We start from the raw sequence: 19,659 nt of genomic DNA, 5'->3' as shown, positions 1-19,659 counted from the left end.
AACTTTTGTCACGTCTTAATAGCGCCCTGTGCTACAGGGCCAGGTTTGACTATTCAGTCGCTGACTGTCCGATGCGCCAATCCATTTACCTCGGCGACAAACCCTCGTCTAGCTCTTATGTTTGTCACCGACATTATAACAGGACTTACATGAACCTATAGGTAGTAGAGATTGGAGGTAGGTATTAGGGCAAAATAAAAGTACTTATAAAATGTAGTGTAGGTAAATATAAGATAAGCGTTCATACAAGGTTCATTCACTGTTTTGATCTATCCTTGTCGTATGACGAATAGGACTATGATCAATGTTTTAAATAGACATCGTATACTTATCAACCGGTTAGTTTACGTTCAGTGGACACTCGGTATGCACGATTGTGAGAAATAAATCTGTATCAAAACAAATCATATCTCCGTAGACTTTTGATATTAATACAATTAAGTAATTAGACTATTTAGATACAGGTACTTTTAAGTGGGAAAAATAGACAATCCGTGATAAGATAACAATCAGTTGGTGTGGTGTGATAATTTTGGTGCCAGTTATTTTTTCGTAAACAATCTCGGAGGTTTACTACATTTAAAAATGACGAGTGATCCTTATTACCATTTTGGCCATTTGCTACTGGAAAGCCTGAAAGAAAGACCCGATGATATTTGTCAGGTAAGTGGAGCTTTAAACAATATTGTTGTCTTCATAGTTACATTTAATTTTCAAAGCTTTTTTCTAATAAATATGTTCTGTCAAATATAAGGTTTACCACAAACATAAAATACGATTATTTACCGACTTGAAAAGATCTTGCATAGCAGTGTTGTATTGCAATGTGTTTTGTTATGTATTCCACTGCTGTGGTGTTGTGAGTAACAACCTCAGCTGGCCTCAGTTCAAAAAACTTTTGTAATTAAGTCATAAGCTTTTTATATTGGTACCAGGCACATTTGTTTCAAAGTAAAGCAAAGCTCACAGGAAAAGCTGCTTAAGCAAACCAATAACAAGACTTTCATAGTCAGTAATAATAAGTATCACAACATCCAAACCTTGACCTTCATTACCCATCACATAAACCTCCAACTAAAATTCCAGATCGACGCGGCAACAGGCGAACAAGAGACCAACCTCTCGGTCCTAAAGCGCACCATCCGCCTGGTCCGTTACCTGCGGCGCCTGCGCCTGCGCCCGGGGGCGGTGGCGGCGCTCGGGGGCGCCAACCATCTGGACATCCACGTGCCGTTGTACGCGGCCCTGCTTACTGGCATGCCTGTCGCTGCGTTGGATCCTACTTATAAGTTCGGTGAGTTGTTTGGGTGCGAAAGAAGCCTCTAATACGTTCGCAGCACTTATTGACGAGTGTGTGTCACCGACTCGCTTTGAAGAAGAAGGTGAGTGATTTGTCGAGAATTTCATTGATAACATTCTACCCTGAATAGTATTACCCTGTATACTAAGTACATGACGCTTAAACGTAAAGTACCTAGGTAAGTAAATATTTGTTTGTAGTTCTTATCTATGTAGAAACATCTTATACCATGACATTGTCATTCCTCCATCTTCTACTAACGGATACGCAGATAGGTATTCAAGGTACATAGTTAAAGTAACTGTTATGTAGGTCAAGTGCACACTGGGTGGAATTTTATAAGTGCAATACCCGCTAGGGCCACTGGGATGTGTAGCATGTGCACGATTTCCTAGTACTTACTTAAATGGTCTTACTTACTAAGTACTAAAAGTTAGTTAAGTAGATTAGTAGTTTTGACCACGATCAAACGTAGCGTTTAACGCCCTTCAGCCCGCTGGACGGAGACCTTAAACAGGCAGCCGGTAGAGGCTGGATGAGGAAGACCGAAGATAGTGTTGTGATACCCTTGAGAGCAAATCAGTTCAGCTGTGGATAACTACGAACTGGTGATGATGATCATGATGATGATAAAGTAGGTTTACTAATTAACGGTAAGTTTTTGAACCTGCATGTGTGTAGGACTAGGTACCACGAAGATATCTGACCTCTTTTGGCCCTCCCAATACAAACATTGAATTGGGTCAGATATCTGCGTGGCAAACTATACGTCGGACTGTGCTAATGGTTAACACGCGTAAGTCGAGGTCTAAAGTATCAATTTATTTAGCGAACTTACGCTGTGTCATTGTGATGATGTTTATTTATTTATCCAACAACAAGAACCTATTATTATCTAGGTACTCATAATATTTGTAAATTTTGGATTGGTTCTTCAAAGTAAATGATTGTATAGTAAACACTTATACCTGCTGCTACTTGTAATTTTGCAATAGAGATCGATAATTGATAAGAATGATATGATAAGAGATCAGCCCGTATCACTAGGTATACTTGCGAAACTTGGGCCAAAACATCTAGGTATACTTAGACAAAATAATTATATGGTAAACACTGTCATCAATTATGATCTAAACGTGATATCTTTTTTAAGACGGAAAGATACCTTATTCTCGTCAAATATTATCATTACAGATGAGATGAAAGCATCATTCAAGCTCACAAAACCGAAGATTCTGTTCATCGATCACTACATGTACGAAGATGCGTCAAGAGCCATCCAGGAACTAGGGCTGGACACCAGAATCATCACCTTCGATGAAGGAGAATGCACCCTGAAGGATGTACTGGACAGCGAGGAGGATGAAGACGTTGATACTTTTCAGTAAGTCCCAGAAGTAACTAGGTATATAAATAAATGCATACAAACTTAGGTGTTTCAGACTTTCATTTTATTTTTCAATATTTGCATGCATACCTACAGGGTGTCTGTCTGTTAGTACGTATTGGATGTAACAAGATTAATTAGGTTCGAGGAGTATCGAAATTGCTTACAAACACGAGACACTAGTGCGCGGAAGGAGTAAGTACTTATTGAAAGAGATCCTGTTGCCGTCCGCCATGTCAGTATTGACATGGCGGACGTGGTGACAGGACGCGGTGTTTCTTTGTCTGCAAGCGTTTTACCTTCCTGGACACCCTGTACCTAATGTCTGTACTGTACTTCTAAGTAAATTCCATGTTATCCACAGGCCAGAAAAGTTCGAGGCAGACAAAGTCTTTCTATGGCTCATGAGCACCAGCGGAACCACCGGTGTCCTGAAATATGCAGCCTTCGACCATCTCAGCATCCTGAAAATCGTACTGATATACAAGTGAGTGAGTTTTGACGACTTATTTTGGCCATTTCAGCTATAGTTTTCTATGCGCAGTCGAACCTAATTTATAACTTTTAGCGTAAACATATTTTTTTAACAAATCATTGCCTTCCTGCAGCAGCGATGATATTCAGGACTTCAGGAGCATATCAATTTCACGCATGCTGTTTAAATAAAGCCTATTATTTTCTACAGAAACAATTCCATAACTAAAACTGGAAAGCCACCAGTGATTCTCAACCTTTCGCCCGCTCACTGGATCTCAGGGTTCTTTAAAGCTGTCACCCCCGTCCACGGCGCTATCAAACTGCAGACTTCAGCCGTCCCCACTGTTGACCATATCATTGATATCATTAACAAATACAAGGTAAGTAATACTGGTTAATTAGAGTGTGTATGTCCACAGAAAAATGTTACTAGTGAAGAAATCAGACAAGCAGGCGATAATTCTGAACTTGTCTCCGGCTCAATGGATCACGGGGTCGTTCAATGCGGTCCTGCCCCCAGTCCTGCACGCCGTGAAGTTGCAGACCTCAGCCGCTGCCACTGTTGAGCACGTCATCGATATCATTAATAGATACAAGGTAGACTGGTGTAAGGTTGTGGCAGGTGGCAGGTTACTAAATAGAAGGTGTGGGGAACTAACTAAAGGATGTGAGTTTTGTATCTTGACAGCTCCGCCGCCGCGGTGGTTGGACGAATCTGTTAAACCAGACGTTATGTTTGCTTACTATACAATTTTATCTATGCAATACTTTGTCACTAACAGCTTTTCCCATTTCCTTCATTGTAACCGGTATTTTGTTGAATTTTTTGCACAGATTATACCTTCCACTAATGTAATCATCTTGTCCACTCAGCCCACAACCACGATGATATCGCCGTCGCTGGCCTCCCAGATCCTAAAGAGTGGGACGCCGTGCGACCTGTCCTGCTTCCAGCACGTCACGCTGACGGGCAGCAAGGTGCGGCCCGAACTACTCACGGCTTTCAGGGTACGTTACCTTACAACACAACTTATGTACTACTCGTGCGAAATAACTGTGCTCCAAGCCTGCAAGAACCAGGGGTCACGCTGGGTACCCCAATGCTAGTTAATCTGACCACTGGTTTTTGTCAGTTAGTTGCACAACAGTTTATTCGCACGAGTAGGTACTACTACCCTACTTCAATGACATTCTAGTATATATCAGTGCTCTACTTTCCTACTTACCTACTCTCTGATCTCCGCTGGAGATCAAGGGATCGAAGGACAACCACCACCTATTCCGATCTTGATCCTGTAGGATACTCTTGCTTGACGGAATATCCTTCTGTTACCTCTACAAATAAGATAATGTCACAAGATCCCGAGACCTCATATGATGACATAATGGAGAGACCCACGACAGGGTTCAGACCAAGCAGCAATTTACAGCCGCTGAAAACTGAAATTTGTGAAATTTTTGGTCTCTAGCTGGGTCTCAGGTTAAAGCAATATTTTGGTCCCTATAGAACGTACCTATACGAAATGAAGATTTTCTGTATAATAATTATGTACCCCTCCCAGGCCAGGGTATGTAACGGCGTGGTGGCGGAGGCCTACGGGCAGACGGAGACCATCGGCGGCTGTCTCAAGCTGGAGCCGGAGGGGCCGCTCGGCAACTGCGGCTCCCCGTCTCCCCTGCATCAGGTCAAGGTAGACTCTTCATATTTATAACTACCTAAAGGTTTTGAAATGCGTGGAACGTGCTGAAAATGTGAGCATAAAATCAGGATCACGGTAAACCAATTAATTTGTTAGGTCCTGCTTTTGTCACCGACAGGATATGTAGAAAAAGAAGCACAAAATTAAAATTAAACTATTAAAACTCACATTTTGCGAGTCTCTTAATTTTGACTGCCAATCGCGGGCTTGTAAATAACTGTACACGATTTTTATCCAATTTATTTACTTATCAATCTTGTGTAAATATCTGTGCATATATGTTGGCAGTTGGTTGATCCGGACACTGAAGAGGAAATAACAGAGCCAAACAAACCAGGAGAGATGTGGGTGAAGGGTCCAAGATTTGTGGTGAGTTGAGTTCCCTACATCTACATAACAAACTGTACAATCAGGAAATTGGTCTGTTGCACCCCTTAAAATTTTAAGCACTCCAAAAATATAACACGAAGTCAAAGTCAAAGTCAAAATTTTTTATTCATCGTACAAATATAAATTTTTTTGATGAACGTCAATTTTTACAAATTACTCTCCGTTCGGATAAGGGGGGGCTCTTTCTGTCTAAGGAGAAGAACGGAGGCAAGAAACTCCTGAGCCATCTTTTCAAAAAAAAGACTTAAAACTAGTTGGTATACAATAGGTACTTATAAGCTTAATAATGATTATTATAATAATATGAGCAGAGCTAACTACTTATCACAGCCATGCATTAACGTCCTCTAAGTAATCATCAATTTTATAATAAGCTTTTTTACAGAGTTTCTCTTTAATGTAACACTTAAACTTATTCTCTGGCATTTGAGCAACTTCTGTTGGAAGCTTATTATAAAATCTAATACAGTACCCTAAAAACGATTTATTAACTTTCGCCAGACGCATCGCTGGAAAAGCCAGCTTATGCTTGTTCCTAGTATTAATGTCATGATTACTGCCAATTGTATCAAAAGTTGAAATATTCTTTCGTACATACATTAAATTGGAAAAAATGAACTGACATGGAACTGTAAGGATGTTAATTTCTTTAAATAGTTCTCTCAATGAATCCCTGGAACCTAGTTTGTATATAGAGCGGATGGCTCTTTTCTGTAATACAAATATAGTTTCAATATCAGCGGCTCTACCCCAAAGCAAAATGCCATACGACAATAAGCTGTGGAAATAACTAAAGTAAACTAATCTGGCGGTTTCAACGTCGGTCAGTTGTCTAATTTTCCGTACAGCAAAAGCTGCGGAGCTCAACCTTCCAGCCAATTTTTCAATGTGAGGTCCCCACTGTAACTTTGAATCTATAGTCATCCCAAGAAAAACAGTATCATTAACTAGGTCCAATTTATTCCCATCTAGAATAATGTTAGTATCGCATTGTCTAACATTCGGCAGTGTAAATTTAATACATTTCGTTTTCTTAGAATTCAATAGAAGATTATTAACGGTAAACCAATCGTGTATGTCAGATAGAATAGAATTAATTTCATTAAAATTATTTTCACTTCTTTTAACTTTAAAAAGCAAAGAAGTATCATCAGCAAATAAAACTATATTAGTCAATTTTTCAACCATAAAAGGCAAGTCATTAATATAAATGAGGAATAAAAATGGTCCTAGAATAGATCCTTGAGGGACGCCTATCTTTACATGAGCCCCCTGTGATTTAGTATTGTTAATATCGACCCTTGTTGCCTCTTGTCTAAATATGAAACTATCAAATCTAAAGCCTTTCCTCCTATTCCATAGTATCTCAGTTTCGAAATTAAAGTCTGATGGTCTACACAATCAAACGCCTTCGATAGATCACAGAAGACTCCAATAGCATCGTGATGGTCTTCCCAGGCGTCAAATATGTGCTTAATTAACGCAGTACCGGCATCGGTTGTTGATTTGCCTTTTGTAAAACCATACTGTTGGCTATGAAACAATCGAGCTTCATTGAAGTGCAAAAGCATCTGATTGAGTATGGCCCTCTCAAATATTTTACTCAAAACTGGAAGAACCGAGACAGGCCTGAAATTTGCAGGGTCCTCCATATCCCCACTCTTGAACAGAGGTATAATTTTACTCAATTTCATAAGATCTGGGAACACACCTTCAGCGATACATTTATTAAAAATGTTAGCCAAAATTGGGGCGATTTTATTAATAATAGAAAGAACAAATTTAACTGACATTCCCCACAAGTCTTCAGTTTTCTTCATATTTAAAGACTTAAATGTTTTTATAATAGTTAATGTATTAATATATCTGAATTTAAATTCCTTATCGGTTGAAGGTGCGTTCTCCTTCGCCAGGGTTTCAGCTAATGTAGCTGAAGAATCTAGGTTGCAAGTAGTCTCTAAAGGAATGTTCGTAAAAAACTCTTCAAAGACTCTCGCCACCTCGTCATTTGATGTTATTATGTCATTGCCTACCTTTAAAGATAAATTAGTCTCGCGTGTTCGATTCTTCCCCGTTTCGTTATTAATTATATTCCAAATGGCCTTAGATTTGTTAGCCGAGTCTTTAATCTTGTTATTAATAAAAATTGTCTTCGCACAGTGATAGACACATTTGTACATTTTGCTATATTTCTTCACATAAGATTGAAAGTCAGGGCGGAGTATGAATGTTTTCATCTCATACAGATCATATAATGTCGCCCTGCTTTTGCGAATACCATCTGTAGCCCAGTCACAAAATTTAATTTTATTGTCTATCAAAACTTCCTTCGTTTTAAAATTACTCTCAAACTCATCAGCTATTATCTTAAATAAGTTAGTATACATCTCATTAGAATTGCAATCTACTTTAACCTTCGGAAGTTTTTCGTCTAGTTTCTTCAAGTAATTGTCAATTTTCTTTGTAGTAATCGGTCTGCATCTCACCTTAGTTTTATTTGTCCTGTCAGTGTTTACTAAGGTAATGGTCTGCCCACTGTGGTCTGACCTCAGACAATTTATCACACTACTGTCTTTAAACTCACAGTTACAGAATATGTTATCTAGACAAGTGGCAGACGTGGATGTAATTCTAGTTGGTTCCAGAAAGACATTAAAAAGATTAAATGATTTAAAAAGTAACAGTAATTTCGACCTATTAGGAGAGTCACTTAATAGGTCAACATTAAAGTCACCACACACTATTACTTCCTTTTTACTATTGGAAGCTAACCTTAGAACATCCTCCATGACAGTCTCAAAGGTAATGAAATCACCAGTAGGTGGCCTGTAGGTACATACTATTATATACTTCTTTAGCTCTGCACATGAAATTTCTATATGGTGTTTAACAGAAAGAGCAACTATGTCCTTTCGTTCTTTACATTTACAATTTTCTTTAAGAAATATAAGTGACCCGCCATGCTCGTTGCACTTTCTGTTAAAACAGCTTATAAGTTTGTAATTTTTCAATTGGAACATCATTTGATTCTCGTCTAACCAATGTTCTGTGATACATAAACAATCAATGTTAAATTTTTCCGAAAATAGTTCTATTTCTAACAATTTAGAAGAAAGACTCTGAATATTCTGATGTACCAATTTAAATTTATTCTTAAATGTCTTGTCCTTTAATAGTTTTGAGCCGAACGAGCTTTATTTATTCCTACGACCAATAAAACATTTTATTATGTTATTAGTCAGTATTAGTGGTGCGTTTTTAATAGGTATAAACATTCTAAATAATATTTTCAGGAATACTACAACATGCCTGAAGAAACTGCGAAGGTTTTCAGTAAGGACGGCTACATCAAAACTGGGGACCTTTTGTACCGGGATGAAAACAACTATTTCTACTATGTCGAGAGAATAAAAATGCTTATCAAATATAAAAACTATCATGTAAGTACCTGATTATTTACATGTAAGTACCTATCTCGATATTCTCGATTCTCTCGAGCACAAGGTATTTTATAAATAATTAATTTAGGAACACCTAGGTGCCTATAAATACTTATTATACAGTACAATCTTATCTGATTTAATTACCAATATTAATGGCATGGGTACCTACTTCATAAATCAATCACTTCCTAATAGATAGACAGCCCACACGCAAGGTAACCACTTGTAGTGACTAGGTACTTTACTTACCTAAGTAGGTACCTATAGTATCAGGTTGGTAGTAGATTAAATTCATCGAATACTATTACATAGAAAAAATACTTCGAGTAAGTAGATAAGTAGGTACAACCTGTTTATTTACTAGAATTTTCCCCACCCATTCTCAAAACCGCCACTCTACCCTACCCTACCTCCTCTCACCCCCTCATCTCCCCACCAGGTGGTCCCTCTGGAGCTAGAAGCCGTAATCCAGAAGGTGGCAGGCGTGGAGGCGGCGGCGGTCACAAGCGTGGCGGACCCGGAGTGTGGGGAGCTGCCAGCCGCCGTCGTCGTCAGGGCTCCGGGGGCTGACGTCACTGCGCAGCAAGTCAAGGATGCTGTAGCCAGTAAGTGGAACCGGCCAACTGAATAGCTGGTGGCCTCTTCAACCATGCATGAGTTCGTCTAAGGGTGTGTTTTATCCGAGATGAGCTAAGCTACTGCATATCACTAATGGGAACTGATTTCTTCCACATCATACCAGCATAGATGCACAAAAGACCGGCCACAGTCAGATAGCTTTATCACGACCAAGACATTTGGGAACAAAGGGTATACTAAGCCGAAACCTACATGTGCAGCATGTTATATGTAAGCCCGAAACTAAAATCCGAATTTGAAAATTCGCGAAAAAAAAAAACATTTTCCATATAAACTTTGTTGGTCACGTGACTTTTTACTATGGAATTTTTTTTTTCGCGAATTTCCAAATTCTGATTTTAGTTTCGGGCTTAGATATACCATGCTGCACATGTAGGTTTCGGCTTAGTATACCAATTTTGCAACACCCTGTATACCTGTTCTAAAACACCATGAAAATGAAAAGATCTCTTCTCGTAATTCTCACTTCAGCGTCAAGGTTTCGATCTGAAATACCTACTCATACTAAAGGCCTCTACACACCAAAGCCGCTGACCCGGCGGCTCAGGCCGCCGGCTCAACCCGCCGGCCTCATTTTTCACAATCATGCCTCATTTTGTACTATGTTAACCCGCCGGCACTAGGCCGCCGGGCTATGCCGCCGGGTCAGCGGCTTTGGTGTGTAGAGGCCTTAAGAATCCACCAATCAGCAACCAACCAGTTTCCCCATATTGAAATTATCCTACCTACTAAACAAATTTGTTGCCTTCCAGACGAGCTGAGCGACAGCAAGCGGCTGCGAGGCGGCGTGGTGTTCGTGGACGCCCTGCCCTACACCTCCACCGGCAAGGTGGCCCGGGCGAAGCTGCGGGAGCTGGTCAAGACTGGCCATAGAGAGTAATCCGTAGAATAAGGAGTCAGTGCTCTCCGATTTTATTGTATTATTTAATTTAAAACTTATAAATAACATTTCTTCATTAATTAAGTAAGTAAATATAATATATTTTTATATTATCCCGATATTTGTTTTACTACCTACCTACCTGTCTACTTTCTAGCTTCAGGCTGGGAATACCTACGACTCGTCTCTCAACTATCATAGACGGCAGATAACCCTGGGTGACACCTATATTCAAGCAAAGGGACTGGTTGATGGGCTGGTGACACGCTGGGTACGCTGGTATTGTGAATGACTGAAAGATCGAATCCAATAATGTAAAAGTGTTAAGTAGACGTACATTGCTGGTAATATAATTATTCTGAGGTCCACTTACTCATCTACTCTGCCGCCGTCGTCGTCAACACAGAGTAATAAAAATGACCAACTTGTCAACTTAAAGCCTGTCAATGTCATTTGAATCTGTCAATGTCAACTGTCACTGTCAGTAGAAATTGGCATTCGATTCGTCTCTCTCGGTGTAATCTCGCAGAATTTTCGCAATTTATCAGCGATTTTTAATTAAATTTGTTACTAAAATGGTTCTTGTTCAGTGAAACATTATGATGATGGATGATAACGAGTTTTTCAGGCAAACAATTCAACATTTGGCGCGGTCTTTGGCCAATATAGACCCTACACCATGGGAAAAGGTGAGTCAATACATGTTTATTTTAGCTTGTTTTTCAACCCTGCCCCAGTAATTATGTAGTAACTGGTAATAGACCTGGGTATTGACGGGCTAAGTATCTAACTGTGAAGACAGTCTACCGAAATGACTACCATATAATCTTCTAAAGGCTACTAAAGTTTAGAACACTCAGATACAGAGGTTTTTTTTTTATAATTATAGATATTAGCCCATAATTGTACATTAATACTATTGTTTTTTATTCAGGGTCAGACCTTGAATCATACACAGTGAAAAAAAAACACTATGGGTCTCAATTTTAATGAATTTTAAGTTTGAATAATATTATTGAAGTTTTTTACCTAATTAATGAAAAATTATGTTGTGATATAAAACTTCATAAATCCCTGTTTAAACACTTACAGTTGAACACCCTGTTCATGCTATGCCCGCAAGCAAGTTCAACGCTGCAGGTGACCGCACGCAGCCAGGATGCATGCATTGCACTCGGGATATACTTCCTGCAGAGCGGCCTCCAGCACCAGGACAAGTTGCTTCCATACTTCCTCAAAGTCCTCAAGTCGCTTGGCAATGCTCAGTTTGAGGAGCCGTGGTGTAGAAGTCCTAATGCTGAGCGTAAGTTGAGCATAACATTGTTTTTACTTGTTTAATTATGTCTAAACATGGTTTGTGTTGTAAGGACCTAGGCAGAGTCTATGGAACTGCCTCTTCATGCCACAACCACAATTTTATTTTACATTTTAAGGAAAACTTACAGCATGTTGACATGTATCTTTTTTTTGCATCATTTGCACTCATCTCTTTAATAATGCTTAGTGTAGATTTGCTGGCATATTTATATACATACTTATCTAAGATACAACCTTCCTTTTTGCCTCAACATATAAAAATATAATCTAACTAACAAATAAAACAATTTTGAATGCTGGTGAATCAAAATTTAATATGACATAATCAACCAATTAAGCACCAATAACAGAATGAATTAATTTTGATAATACTTTTTATAATCTTGACCGTTGTTCATGGAGTCCGGAACATACTTGGAGTAACTGGATGTCATCTGGTTGTTGGGGTTGGAGTATGAGTAAGCGTATGCTGATTGTCCGTCTTCATTTACGGCCTGGAAGTTATAATATTGATTACCTTTACTTTGGATAGCACTTGTCGTTTCCTCATTTGATAGAATAATTATTTGCAAGGCATAATAAATTGAGATTTTTTTCCATTGTAATGTAGCCTCTAGCATGTCCAACTGTTTGGCTATGGTCTTCTTATTATGTTTTGTTCCTTTTGTTGCAGTCCTGAGCAACTAGATACTCACAAAATCATTCTGGAGCTAACAGAGCTCATAAATAGCAGGTAGAGTAGGAGGATATTTGACTCTTACTTAAATAACTAATAATTAATTATGTATAGGGAGTTAGAGTTGTTAGAGTTGGTTAATTAATATTATTAATACTTAGTAGATTACATACCTACTGAAACACAAAGTTAGTAGATACAGCATAGTTAGTTACCAATTTATGACTTGAAGCCTAAACAAAGAAGTCATTAACACTTCTTAGTCTTTTTCTTCTTTCGCGTTGCCGATGACCAATCTGTTGTTAGAGCATAATGCCGTATCAGTATTGCAAAGGTGGCATAGAATAATCTACACCAACTGCTTTAAATGAGATTCTGGCCACTTCCACTATGTTAGTCATCAGTTTCTGTAAGTAATCAGACCGGGTTGCATAGCATCTTTATCATTTTAGAAAAGCATGTTTGATGCACGATCCACCATCACCGTTTAACGTTAATCGCAAAAAACTTTGGGACATTTATCTACGTCGATAAAGGTGCCGTGCAACGGGGACTGGTGTCCCTCGTATAATCTTACCGCCGCCGCCACCTCCGTTGCCGCCCCCGCCGCCGTTGGCGCCGGCGCCCCCACCCATGTTCGCGCCGCCCCCTATGCTAAAACCGGCTTGGAAGTAACCAGTAAAAGAAAACAAAATTAATTCAATTTCACGATCATTCGATTCGAAGCTTCAGATTTAAGATTTTACAATAATTTAGATAGATTTGTAATGCTTAGTAGATTGATTAGCTTTCTTTGTAGATTGATTTGCTTATGAAAAGGCTTTCAAAGGATACAGAGACTCATGTTAATAAATATTAATAGCGAAGGGCAGGGAAATTATATTTACACGAATATGGGGCCTTTTGATAAGAATTAAAAATCCAAAAGTAGCTTCAGATTTGTTCCAATCTAAATCCATTATGTATTTTTATGACAATGCTTACCTCCAGCTTCCCCACCACCACCAGCTGAAAAAAAAGTATTTTAAATTTAATGTTCTAAACATACTTTAATAAATAAAAAACTAAATTATAACAATAATGTTTCTAGAAAACTTACCCCCGCCGCCGCCGCCTCCGCCCTGCTGTAGGCTCTGTAATATAGGAAGATCCAAACTTGAATTTAATACCTATTTAAATTACGATAGTGTATAAACTTGATGTAAACCCACCAAAGCTTTGGGAAATGGTTCAAGTTAGCAGAAATGCAAAGGTTCCATTTGAGTCAGCAAAATAACAAATCACAGGCTTGAAAGAAGCCTCCCCGAGGACTACTTTATTTTCAGCAACTGACGCTAATCTTACTGGCTAATCCTTTTACTATGGTGTGGGTTAACCCCAAACACCAAACCCCTCTAGTGTTTGTCACTGAAACTTACTGTGCATACTAACAATGAGGGTAAAAAAAATTATAATAGATTCAAAATATTTTCTTAACCAAAACATAATAAAAATTTGTTAGGGACTTACACTGCCGATCAGCATCATCACCACACAAAAAAGCAGAAGTTTCTTGAACATGTTTATTCCACCACAATATGCGTCTGAATAACGGAGCCGTTTCAGGAGTTGTTTTTATATGTTTCATGACAACATGCATGAGATCATTAGAGATGGAGTTGTTTTTATACAGGGTGTTGCAAAAAGGGTATACTTATACTAAGCCGAAACCAGCATGTGCAGCATGGTATATCTAAGCCCGAAATTCAATTGAAATTCTGATTTTATTTTCGGGCTTAGATATACCATGCTGCACATGCTGGTTTCGGCTTAGTATACCCTTTTTGCAACATCCTGTATGTTTCATGACAACATTAGAGATATTTTATCTTTGCTAACAACACTGCAAGTGGGAAAATAACAGCCTCCGCATGTAAAGCCCTGTTACACATAGGTACTGTACTCCTACTATGAGTTAATAACTCAATTAAATTTAATGTTTTATGCCAACTTTCATTACCTTTGGATTAACTTATAAAAATTTACGTAGGTAGTTAGAGTTTACGTAGAATATAAAATAATTAATGGGAAGCAGGCTTGAAAAAAATAATTTTAATAAATCAATAGGTAGGTATTTTTAATACTTCTTGTGCTATGTTAATGCGCTCAACTTATAAGATCGGCTTCGGTAGCCAGGCTTCTACATGTAAAAAATACACAGTAACAGACGAATTGAGAACCTCCTCCTTTTTTCGAGGTCGGTTAAAAGTGTTAAAACCACTGCGTTATACCTAGCTTACACCGGGTTAAGTTATGGTAGACCTACTGTGGTCATTTGCAGTTCAGTAAATTATTATAATTTTGTGTAAATTATTTTCAGCAATATTATAAAGTCATTATGAGAGTTGTTGGCATATAAGAATCCTTAGTGAATCATTTGTGTCATAAAGGTCTCTTTGCATAGCTACCATGCATCACGGTTATATCGTGATTATGTTGTGTCGTATGATTTTCAGTCTTAGTAGTTATTAATCACAACCGAACCGCTGACTAACGAGACATCGCAGGAGTTCAGGTTGAGCCGCTGGAGAGCCGATACTTCTCACTTGCGTCAGTTTGTCCAGCCAGCCGAGGAGCTGCCTGCTGGAGGGGGTGAAGAGTGGTCTGTATGGAAAACTCTAAACCGCCTCCGGGCTGGCGTTGCCCGGACGAAGGACAATTTAAGGCGATGGGATATGCTCCCAGCCAATGCCAGCACTCTATGCAGTTGCGGAAGTCCCCAGACTACGTCACACCTTATAGAGTGTCCTAATGCCCCAAAATGCAGTCAAGGAGACCTGATGAAGGCCAATGATCTCGCAATAAGAGTAGCAAAACACTGGAGGAAGTTAGCTTAGTGCATTCACATGATAGAAGAAGAAGTTAGAGAGAAGTATTATGTTCCTTGCTTTGGTTACTATTGAATACCGGCAGAAATTCGGATGCACAAATAAAACAAAAGAATGCCACGAAAGTATCATTTATTACTATAAATCTTTACTACATTATATTAGGTACTTTTTCTTCAGCTAAAATGATTGTGTTGAGTATGCGTAAGATAGGGCATCAGCTACTAAAAGTTTCACTTCCGACCTGAAAAATAAAAATAAATGTTAGTATAATTGTAGGACTAGTATACCCTAGGTACACCTAATAGGTAATCTAATGGTGGTGTAAAATCAGGGCCCGTGCGTGGGTTCAAATCCTGGCATGTACCTATGAATTATTTAGAAAATTATCTGTCTACCCTTTCGAGGATTACAACCGTGAGCATTAATTATGTGTTTTATACAGAATATAATAGAATATTACTTTATTGAAAACCGCATAAAACAGACATACAAAAACATACTTATAGACTAGAATCAATGTACAATAGCGGGCTGATCGCTGACAGCGATCTCTTAATACTCATTGGTTTCCCAAGTTTTGAAGACCTGAAGAAAATCAGTCCTTTCGGGAAAATTTCTTTTTGAACTACGTACGTTATGTAGATCAGTACATTTTGACGTTCAGACCTAACCACCCGGAAGGGTTTTACGTACCTTGTCCACCTCCATTGGCGCCCCCTTGCCCGCCCGCGCCCGCGCCGCCGCCCACCCCCGCATTCATACCGAAGCCGAAGCCGGCACCAGCACCCGCTTGACCGCCTGCGCCGGCACCACCTCCTGAAAAAATAATAATAAATCTTTATTTAGGAAATCACATTATTGAAATACATACATTATATGTAATGACAAGTGATTAATAGAGGATACGCTGGGGTTCGGTTTGACCACCAATCCGCACAAGACCAGCGTGGTGGACTAGGCCTAAAACCCTTCCTTCATTGGAAGGAGAACCATGCCCCGCAGTGGGGACGTGATGGGATGTGAATTGTGATGGGTATAATCATTTCGGAAATAATTGATTGGTACATGCCAGGATTTGTAACCACGGCCTCACGAATTAGAGGGGAAGATCCTATCTTTTGCGACAATACGGTTTTTATTTTATTTTTAATGTCCTTAAAAATAGCTATTTACCTCCCTGTCCGCCACCACCACCCTGTTGTAGGCTCTGAAACAGAAAAAAAACATCGTTTGAAAATAATAAAAGAACATAGCATGTAATTATAGATATTGTCACATCCGTCCCGGCTGTACGGCTCCGATGTCGACGTAAATAAACGGGATTTTATCACGATACCCGATAAACACTGTGATGTGATTGGTGGGTCGTGCAACGCGTTCATCTATCTGCGTCGATAAAGATGCCGTGCTACCCGGACTGTGTATAGTTATAATTTCTAATGAAAACTTACACTTCCCACCATCAGCAACACCAGACACAAAACGAAAAGATTTTTGAACATTTTGAAGGCTTATTCAGCAAGTAAATGGTAGAATACTGAGGTTATTCTCGCTTAGGACGCTTATATACTATGTCTGTTAATAGTGGCATGTGAATTTAGTATCATTACTATATAATTATATACCTACATAGTATGGATGGGTGAATTTTATGCATTTTAAAAATATCTAATGATAATGACACCCACAATTTGCCTAAAAGTAACACTTTGCTATACTTAAATATGTACATACGATTAACTATATTTGGCATAGTATTTTGCCTCTATGGCGTCATCTTGAGGACATTTTTAAACAAACTGCAATAATTGTTGAACAAACCCTTTTTTCTGTTCCAGGCATACCAATGGCAGAAAAGTTCAGTTTCTGTCTCAACACACTGCTCTCAGACATCGCGGCCAAACAGGCATCTCTACGAGAGGAGATCATATCCGCCCAAATCGACCTTATGGCGAGCCTCACAAAGACCATTATGGAGTGCCAAGAGAGCAAAGACTACTCCAACACTTCAATAACCAAGCTCCAGCTATGCAAGAGTACTATTCCGGTACTCATAGGCATAGCTCGATCTATGGGCCGGTTTTCCACGGTCGATCCGCCATTACTGTGCAGGCTCTTTCCTCAGCCTCCGAGCCCAGTGAAGAATAAGGAGCCAGAGCCTAACATAGAGTACTCAACCCTGGATAAAAGGAGGAAGTTCAACCAGTTCAGGCCGATAATCCCGAGGTCGTTATCAGGGAATTTGAACGCCAATAATGAGGTTATGAATGGGAGTGGCAGTGATACTGTAGACAGTGGAAGTGGGACGGTCAAACGTGGGTCTCTACACAGTTACAACTCGGTCCCATATGATCCTACCACGTATTTCTTCACTAAATTCGGGTCGAGTTTCAACCAGTTCCCGTACATGAGATTCCCAGAGTCCCCCGAGAAGCGGGTGAATGTTCAGTTCTACGTGACATACCTTCAGTCGATCCTGTCGATTGCTAAGAAGCTGCTCACGAAGGATTTGCTGGCGTTTCTGGATGAGGAGGCCGAGGATATCTTTGCGTCGGGGCAGGTTCAGGTACTTATATTAATATTGTAAAATAATAATTATGTTTACTTATGATAGGCATCATCAACCAGGATGTATTTGTGAAATATTTAAGAACTTAGAATATAATAAACTAATTAGAATAACAGAACTGTACACTTGTCCAAAATTAATAATGCACATGCAGATCTTCACACCCAAATCATTAAATCGTAAGAGCCTTAAAAAAACACTTGCATTTTGCACCTTGTTCGAAAGAAATAGGAGTCAATATCATGTGTCACATAATCGAAAACAACCGATCTGTCAAAGATTTCTATGCGCATTATCAATTTTGGAGCACTGTAAGTATATCCTTAAATTTATTATTATTTTCAGGTGTTCCCATACAAATCGTTTTCAGAGACCCTTAATCTAGTGATGGTCACACTGTTGAGAGAAATCCTGCAAAACCAGAAAGACCTGCCGGGACCTTTTACCAAAGATGTACAGGTAAGGCAAACTTCCATTTTCATTTAAATTAATAAGTAGGTACGGAAAATGTGGTATCCGAGCATTAGAAATCTATAAAAGCTGAAGTACATATACCATAAAAACAGCGGAAGTAGATCAGTTCACTCAGGATCGACAACCTTAGTCAGATATCCACGAATTGTAGGAAGAGGAAGACTCAAAAGAAAACGTTTCGGCGCTCCTTGTGAGATCGACATGTCTAGCACTAGACCTTCATCAGCAAACGATAATCCTTTCTCACTCCATCCTCCAACCACTCAATCCACCCATCTCTTTCCCCAGGAGTTTGTCAAGAACCTGTTCCTAAGTGGCCAGACAGAGCTGCAGAGTCGCCACCACGACGCGTCAGAGAGAGAGGACCGAGAGAGTAACTACGCCACCGTCAACAAGTTCAAGGTCAACGTGATGGCCAACTCGGCCTGTGTCGACCTCCTTGTGTGGGCTATTGGGGATGAGACTGGTAAGATCTATTTATATTTTACCAATTAATAGGGCATGACTACTTAACTCGATGGAGTTAGAAAAACGATGGGGTATCCATAATCATTATGGCCAATTAAGGGTTAACCGCTAAGGTTAGGTGGCTGACGGTCCCTATGTATTTCTATGGGATTCTATTGGTGAAATGGAAAAATAAGAATAAGCAATTATGTTACACAGAAATTAGAACATGTTGCGCATTACTACAACCTGCAGGCAACTTTATGTTGTTTTTATGATCATGGGTTAAGAGGGCTAAGAATATAGATTATAGGGTGTTGTGTTATTGTGTGACTAGAAAGATCTAAGTATAGTTGTTCATAGAATGATTGTTTACGTCCCACACGACACACTTTTCCTGTAAGATCATATCTCCATTCCATTAGTAGGTACGTGTGACAGATTATTACACAATGTCCAACACATTTAGTGCTAAATTCCTAGACCACATTAAAGTAGATGAGATGAAAAACATAGAATATGAGAGCATGTAATCGTTTTGATAAAGATCAGAAGGCCACCGTTGTTATTCAGTCATTATGTTAGTGTCATCATAGCAATTATTTGTTACTTCGAAAAGGTGTTTTCAGTTTCACACACGATATGTCACCTCTAGCATGCAATTTAGGATGGTGTTATAATGACTGTATCATATACATACATAAATATAATGTAACAGGTCATATCGGCAAGTTGAATTGGCAGTGGCAATATATGCCGAAGAACCGATGTCTTAGCGTGTCGGTGACAAAAAACTAGAGCATGTAAAGTAAAAGTAAAAAGTATTTATTTCATAGAACATGTCTGGATTTTGTCACCTTATTTTGGCCAGATCAATGATATATGATAAAAATATAAATCATGCAGGTTTATGTATGATGAAAAGAAATATAATATAAGGTATATTTATGTGTAATATAAAATAACTATGAACGATATGTATGTATAATAATAATATGTATGATGTATGTACCTATAGTAAATATTCATTTATTTATAATTTTCCAGCGGGAGGTGATTTCACGATGGTGCAACTTCATAACGCTCTCAC

General features: G+C 39.0%; 3 protein-coding genes and 1 long non-coding RNA gene across 12 annotated transcripts in view; 2 read left to right on the top strand and 2 right to left on the bottom strand.

The window, feature by feature from the left end:
• The first annotated feature begins 329 nt into the window (after window positions 1–329).
• Window positions 330–10,333, top strand: LOC105389051 (4-coumarate--CoA ligase 1). Of its 2 annotated transcripts, none has more exons than XM_048626143.1 (11): window positions 330–663; window positions 1,087–1,294; window positions 2,495–2,684; window positions 3,052–3,174; window positions 3,373–3,544; window positions 4,038–4,172; window positions 4,727–4,855; window positions 5,153–5,233; window positions 8,548–8,694; window positions 9,137–9,302; window positions 10,089–10,333. In XM_048626143.1, exons 1-11 carry the CDS (start codon window positions 586–588, stop codon window positions 10,214–10,216), a joined length of 1,557 nt encoding a protein of 518 aa, XP_048482100.1. In that variant the 5' UTR covers window positions 330–585; the 3' UTR covers window positions 10,217–10,333. The 2 variants fall into 2 exon arrangements, with proteins under 2 accessions (XP_048482100.1, XP_048482099.1); XM_048626142.1 differs by lacking the exon at window positions 3,373–3,544 and adding an exon at window positions 3,584–3,761 and having other exon boundaries at window positions 331–663.
• Window positions 10,334–10,692: 359 nt separating this feature from the next.
• Window positions 10,693–19,659, top strand: part of LOC105389419 (phosphatidylinositol 4-kinase alpha) — a 41,962-nt gene continuing 32,995 nt past the window's right edge. Inside the window, exons 1-5 of the mRNA XM_048626145.1 lie at window positions 10,693–10,905; window positions 11,309–11,519; window positions 16,918–17,645; window positions 17,994–18,107; window positions 18,411–18,588. Of these exons, the coding sequence (XP_048482102.1) occupies window positions 10,816–10,905; window positions 11,309–11,519; window positions 16,918–17,645; window positions 17,994–18,107; window positions 18,411–18,588 (1,321 nt within the window). The 5' untranslated portion in view covers window positions 10,693–10,815. The remainder of the gene's footprint in view (window positions 10,906–11,308; window positions 11,520–16,917; window positions 17,646–17,993; window positions 18,108–18,410; window positions 18,589–19,659) is intronic.
• On the bottom strand, window positions 11,828–13,841 carry LOC119693786 (glycine-rich cell wall structural protein 2-like). 8 transcript variants are annotated; one of them, XR_005254652.2, is made up of 6 exons: window positions 13,719–13,841; window positions 13,309–13,342; window positions 13,194–13,217; window positions 12,787–12,885; window positions 12,383–12,505; window positions 11,828–12,050 (listed from the first exon to the last, which is right to left on the bottom strand). XR_005254652.2 is itself a non-coding variant. In XM_038118262.2 (6 exons), the coding sequence occupies exons 1-5, from the start codon at window positions 13,767–13,769 to the stop codon at window positions 12,459–12,461; spliced, it is 255 nt and encodes an 84-aa protein (XP_037974190.2). In that variant the 5' UTR covers window positions 13,770–13,841; the 3' UTR covers window positions 11,828–12,050; window positions 12,425–12,458. The 8 variants fall into 8 exon arrangements, 5 of the variants coding, with proteins under 5 accessions (XP_037974190.2, XP_037974189.2, XP_048482101.1 ...); XR_005254651.2 differs by having other exon boundaries at window positions 11,828–12,027; XM_038118262.2 differs by having other exon boundaries at window positions 12,425–12,505.
• On the bottom strand, window positions 15,192–16,647 carry LOC119693787. The gene is made up of 4 exons (XR_007267138.1): window positions 16,531–16,647; window positions 16,253–16,286; window positions 15,773–15,895; window positions 15,192–15,320 (listed from the first exon to the last, which is right to left on the bottom strand). It is a non-coding gene; the product is annotated as an uncharacterized LOC119693787 (long non-coding RNA).

This window comes from Plutella xylostella, chromosome 16 (assembly GCF_932276165.1).
Source record: "Plutella xylostella chromosome 16, ilPluXylo3.1, whole genome shotgun sequence".
NCBI classification, from domain to species: domain Eukaryota; kingdom Metazoa; phylum Arthropoda; class Insecta; order Lepidoptera; family Plutellidae; genus Plutella; species Plutella xylostella.
Note: the sequence above shows the minus strand (reverse complement) of the source record. Positions and strands in the feature narration are given on the sequence as shown.

Excerpts from the sequence above, each read along its gene's own strand:
- LOC105389051 (XM_048626142.1), top strand. The coding sequence starts at position 586 with ATGACGAGTGATCCTTATTACCATTTTGGCCATTTGCTACTGGAAAGC. Across the intron at positions 2,685-3,051 it reads GAAGACGTTGATACTTTTCA|GCCAGAAAAGTTCGAGGCAG; the intron begins GTAAGTCCCAGA and ends TGTTATCCACAG. Across the intron at positions 3,175-3,583 it reads AAAATCGTACTGATATACAA|AAAAATGTTACTAGTGAAGA; the intron begins GTGAGTGAGTTT and ends GTATGTCCACAG.
- LOC119693786 (XM_038118259.2), bottom strand. The coding sequence starts at position 13,769 with ATGTTCAAGAAACTTCTGCTTTTTTGTGTGGTGATGATGCTGATCGGC. Across the intron at positions 13,343-13,718 it reads TGATGATGCTGATCGGCAGT|AGCCTACAGCAGGGCGGAGG; the intron begins GTAAGTCCCTAA and ends CCTATATTACAG. Across the intron at positions 12,886-13,193 it reads TGGTGGTGGGGAAGCTGGAG|GTTACTTCCAAGCCGGTTTT; the intron begins GTAAGCATTGTC and ends TTTCTTTTACTG.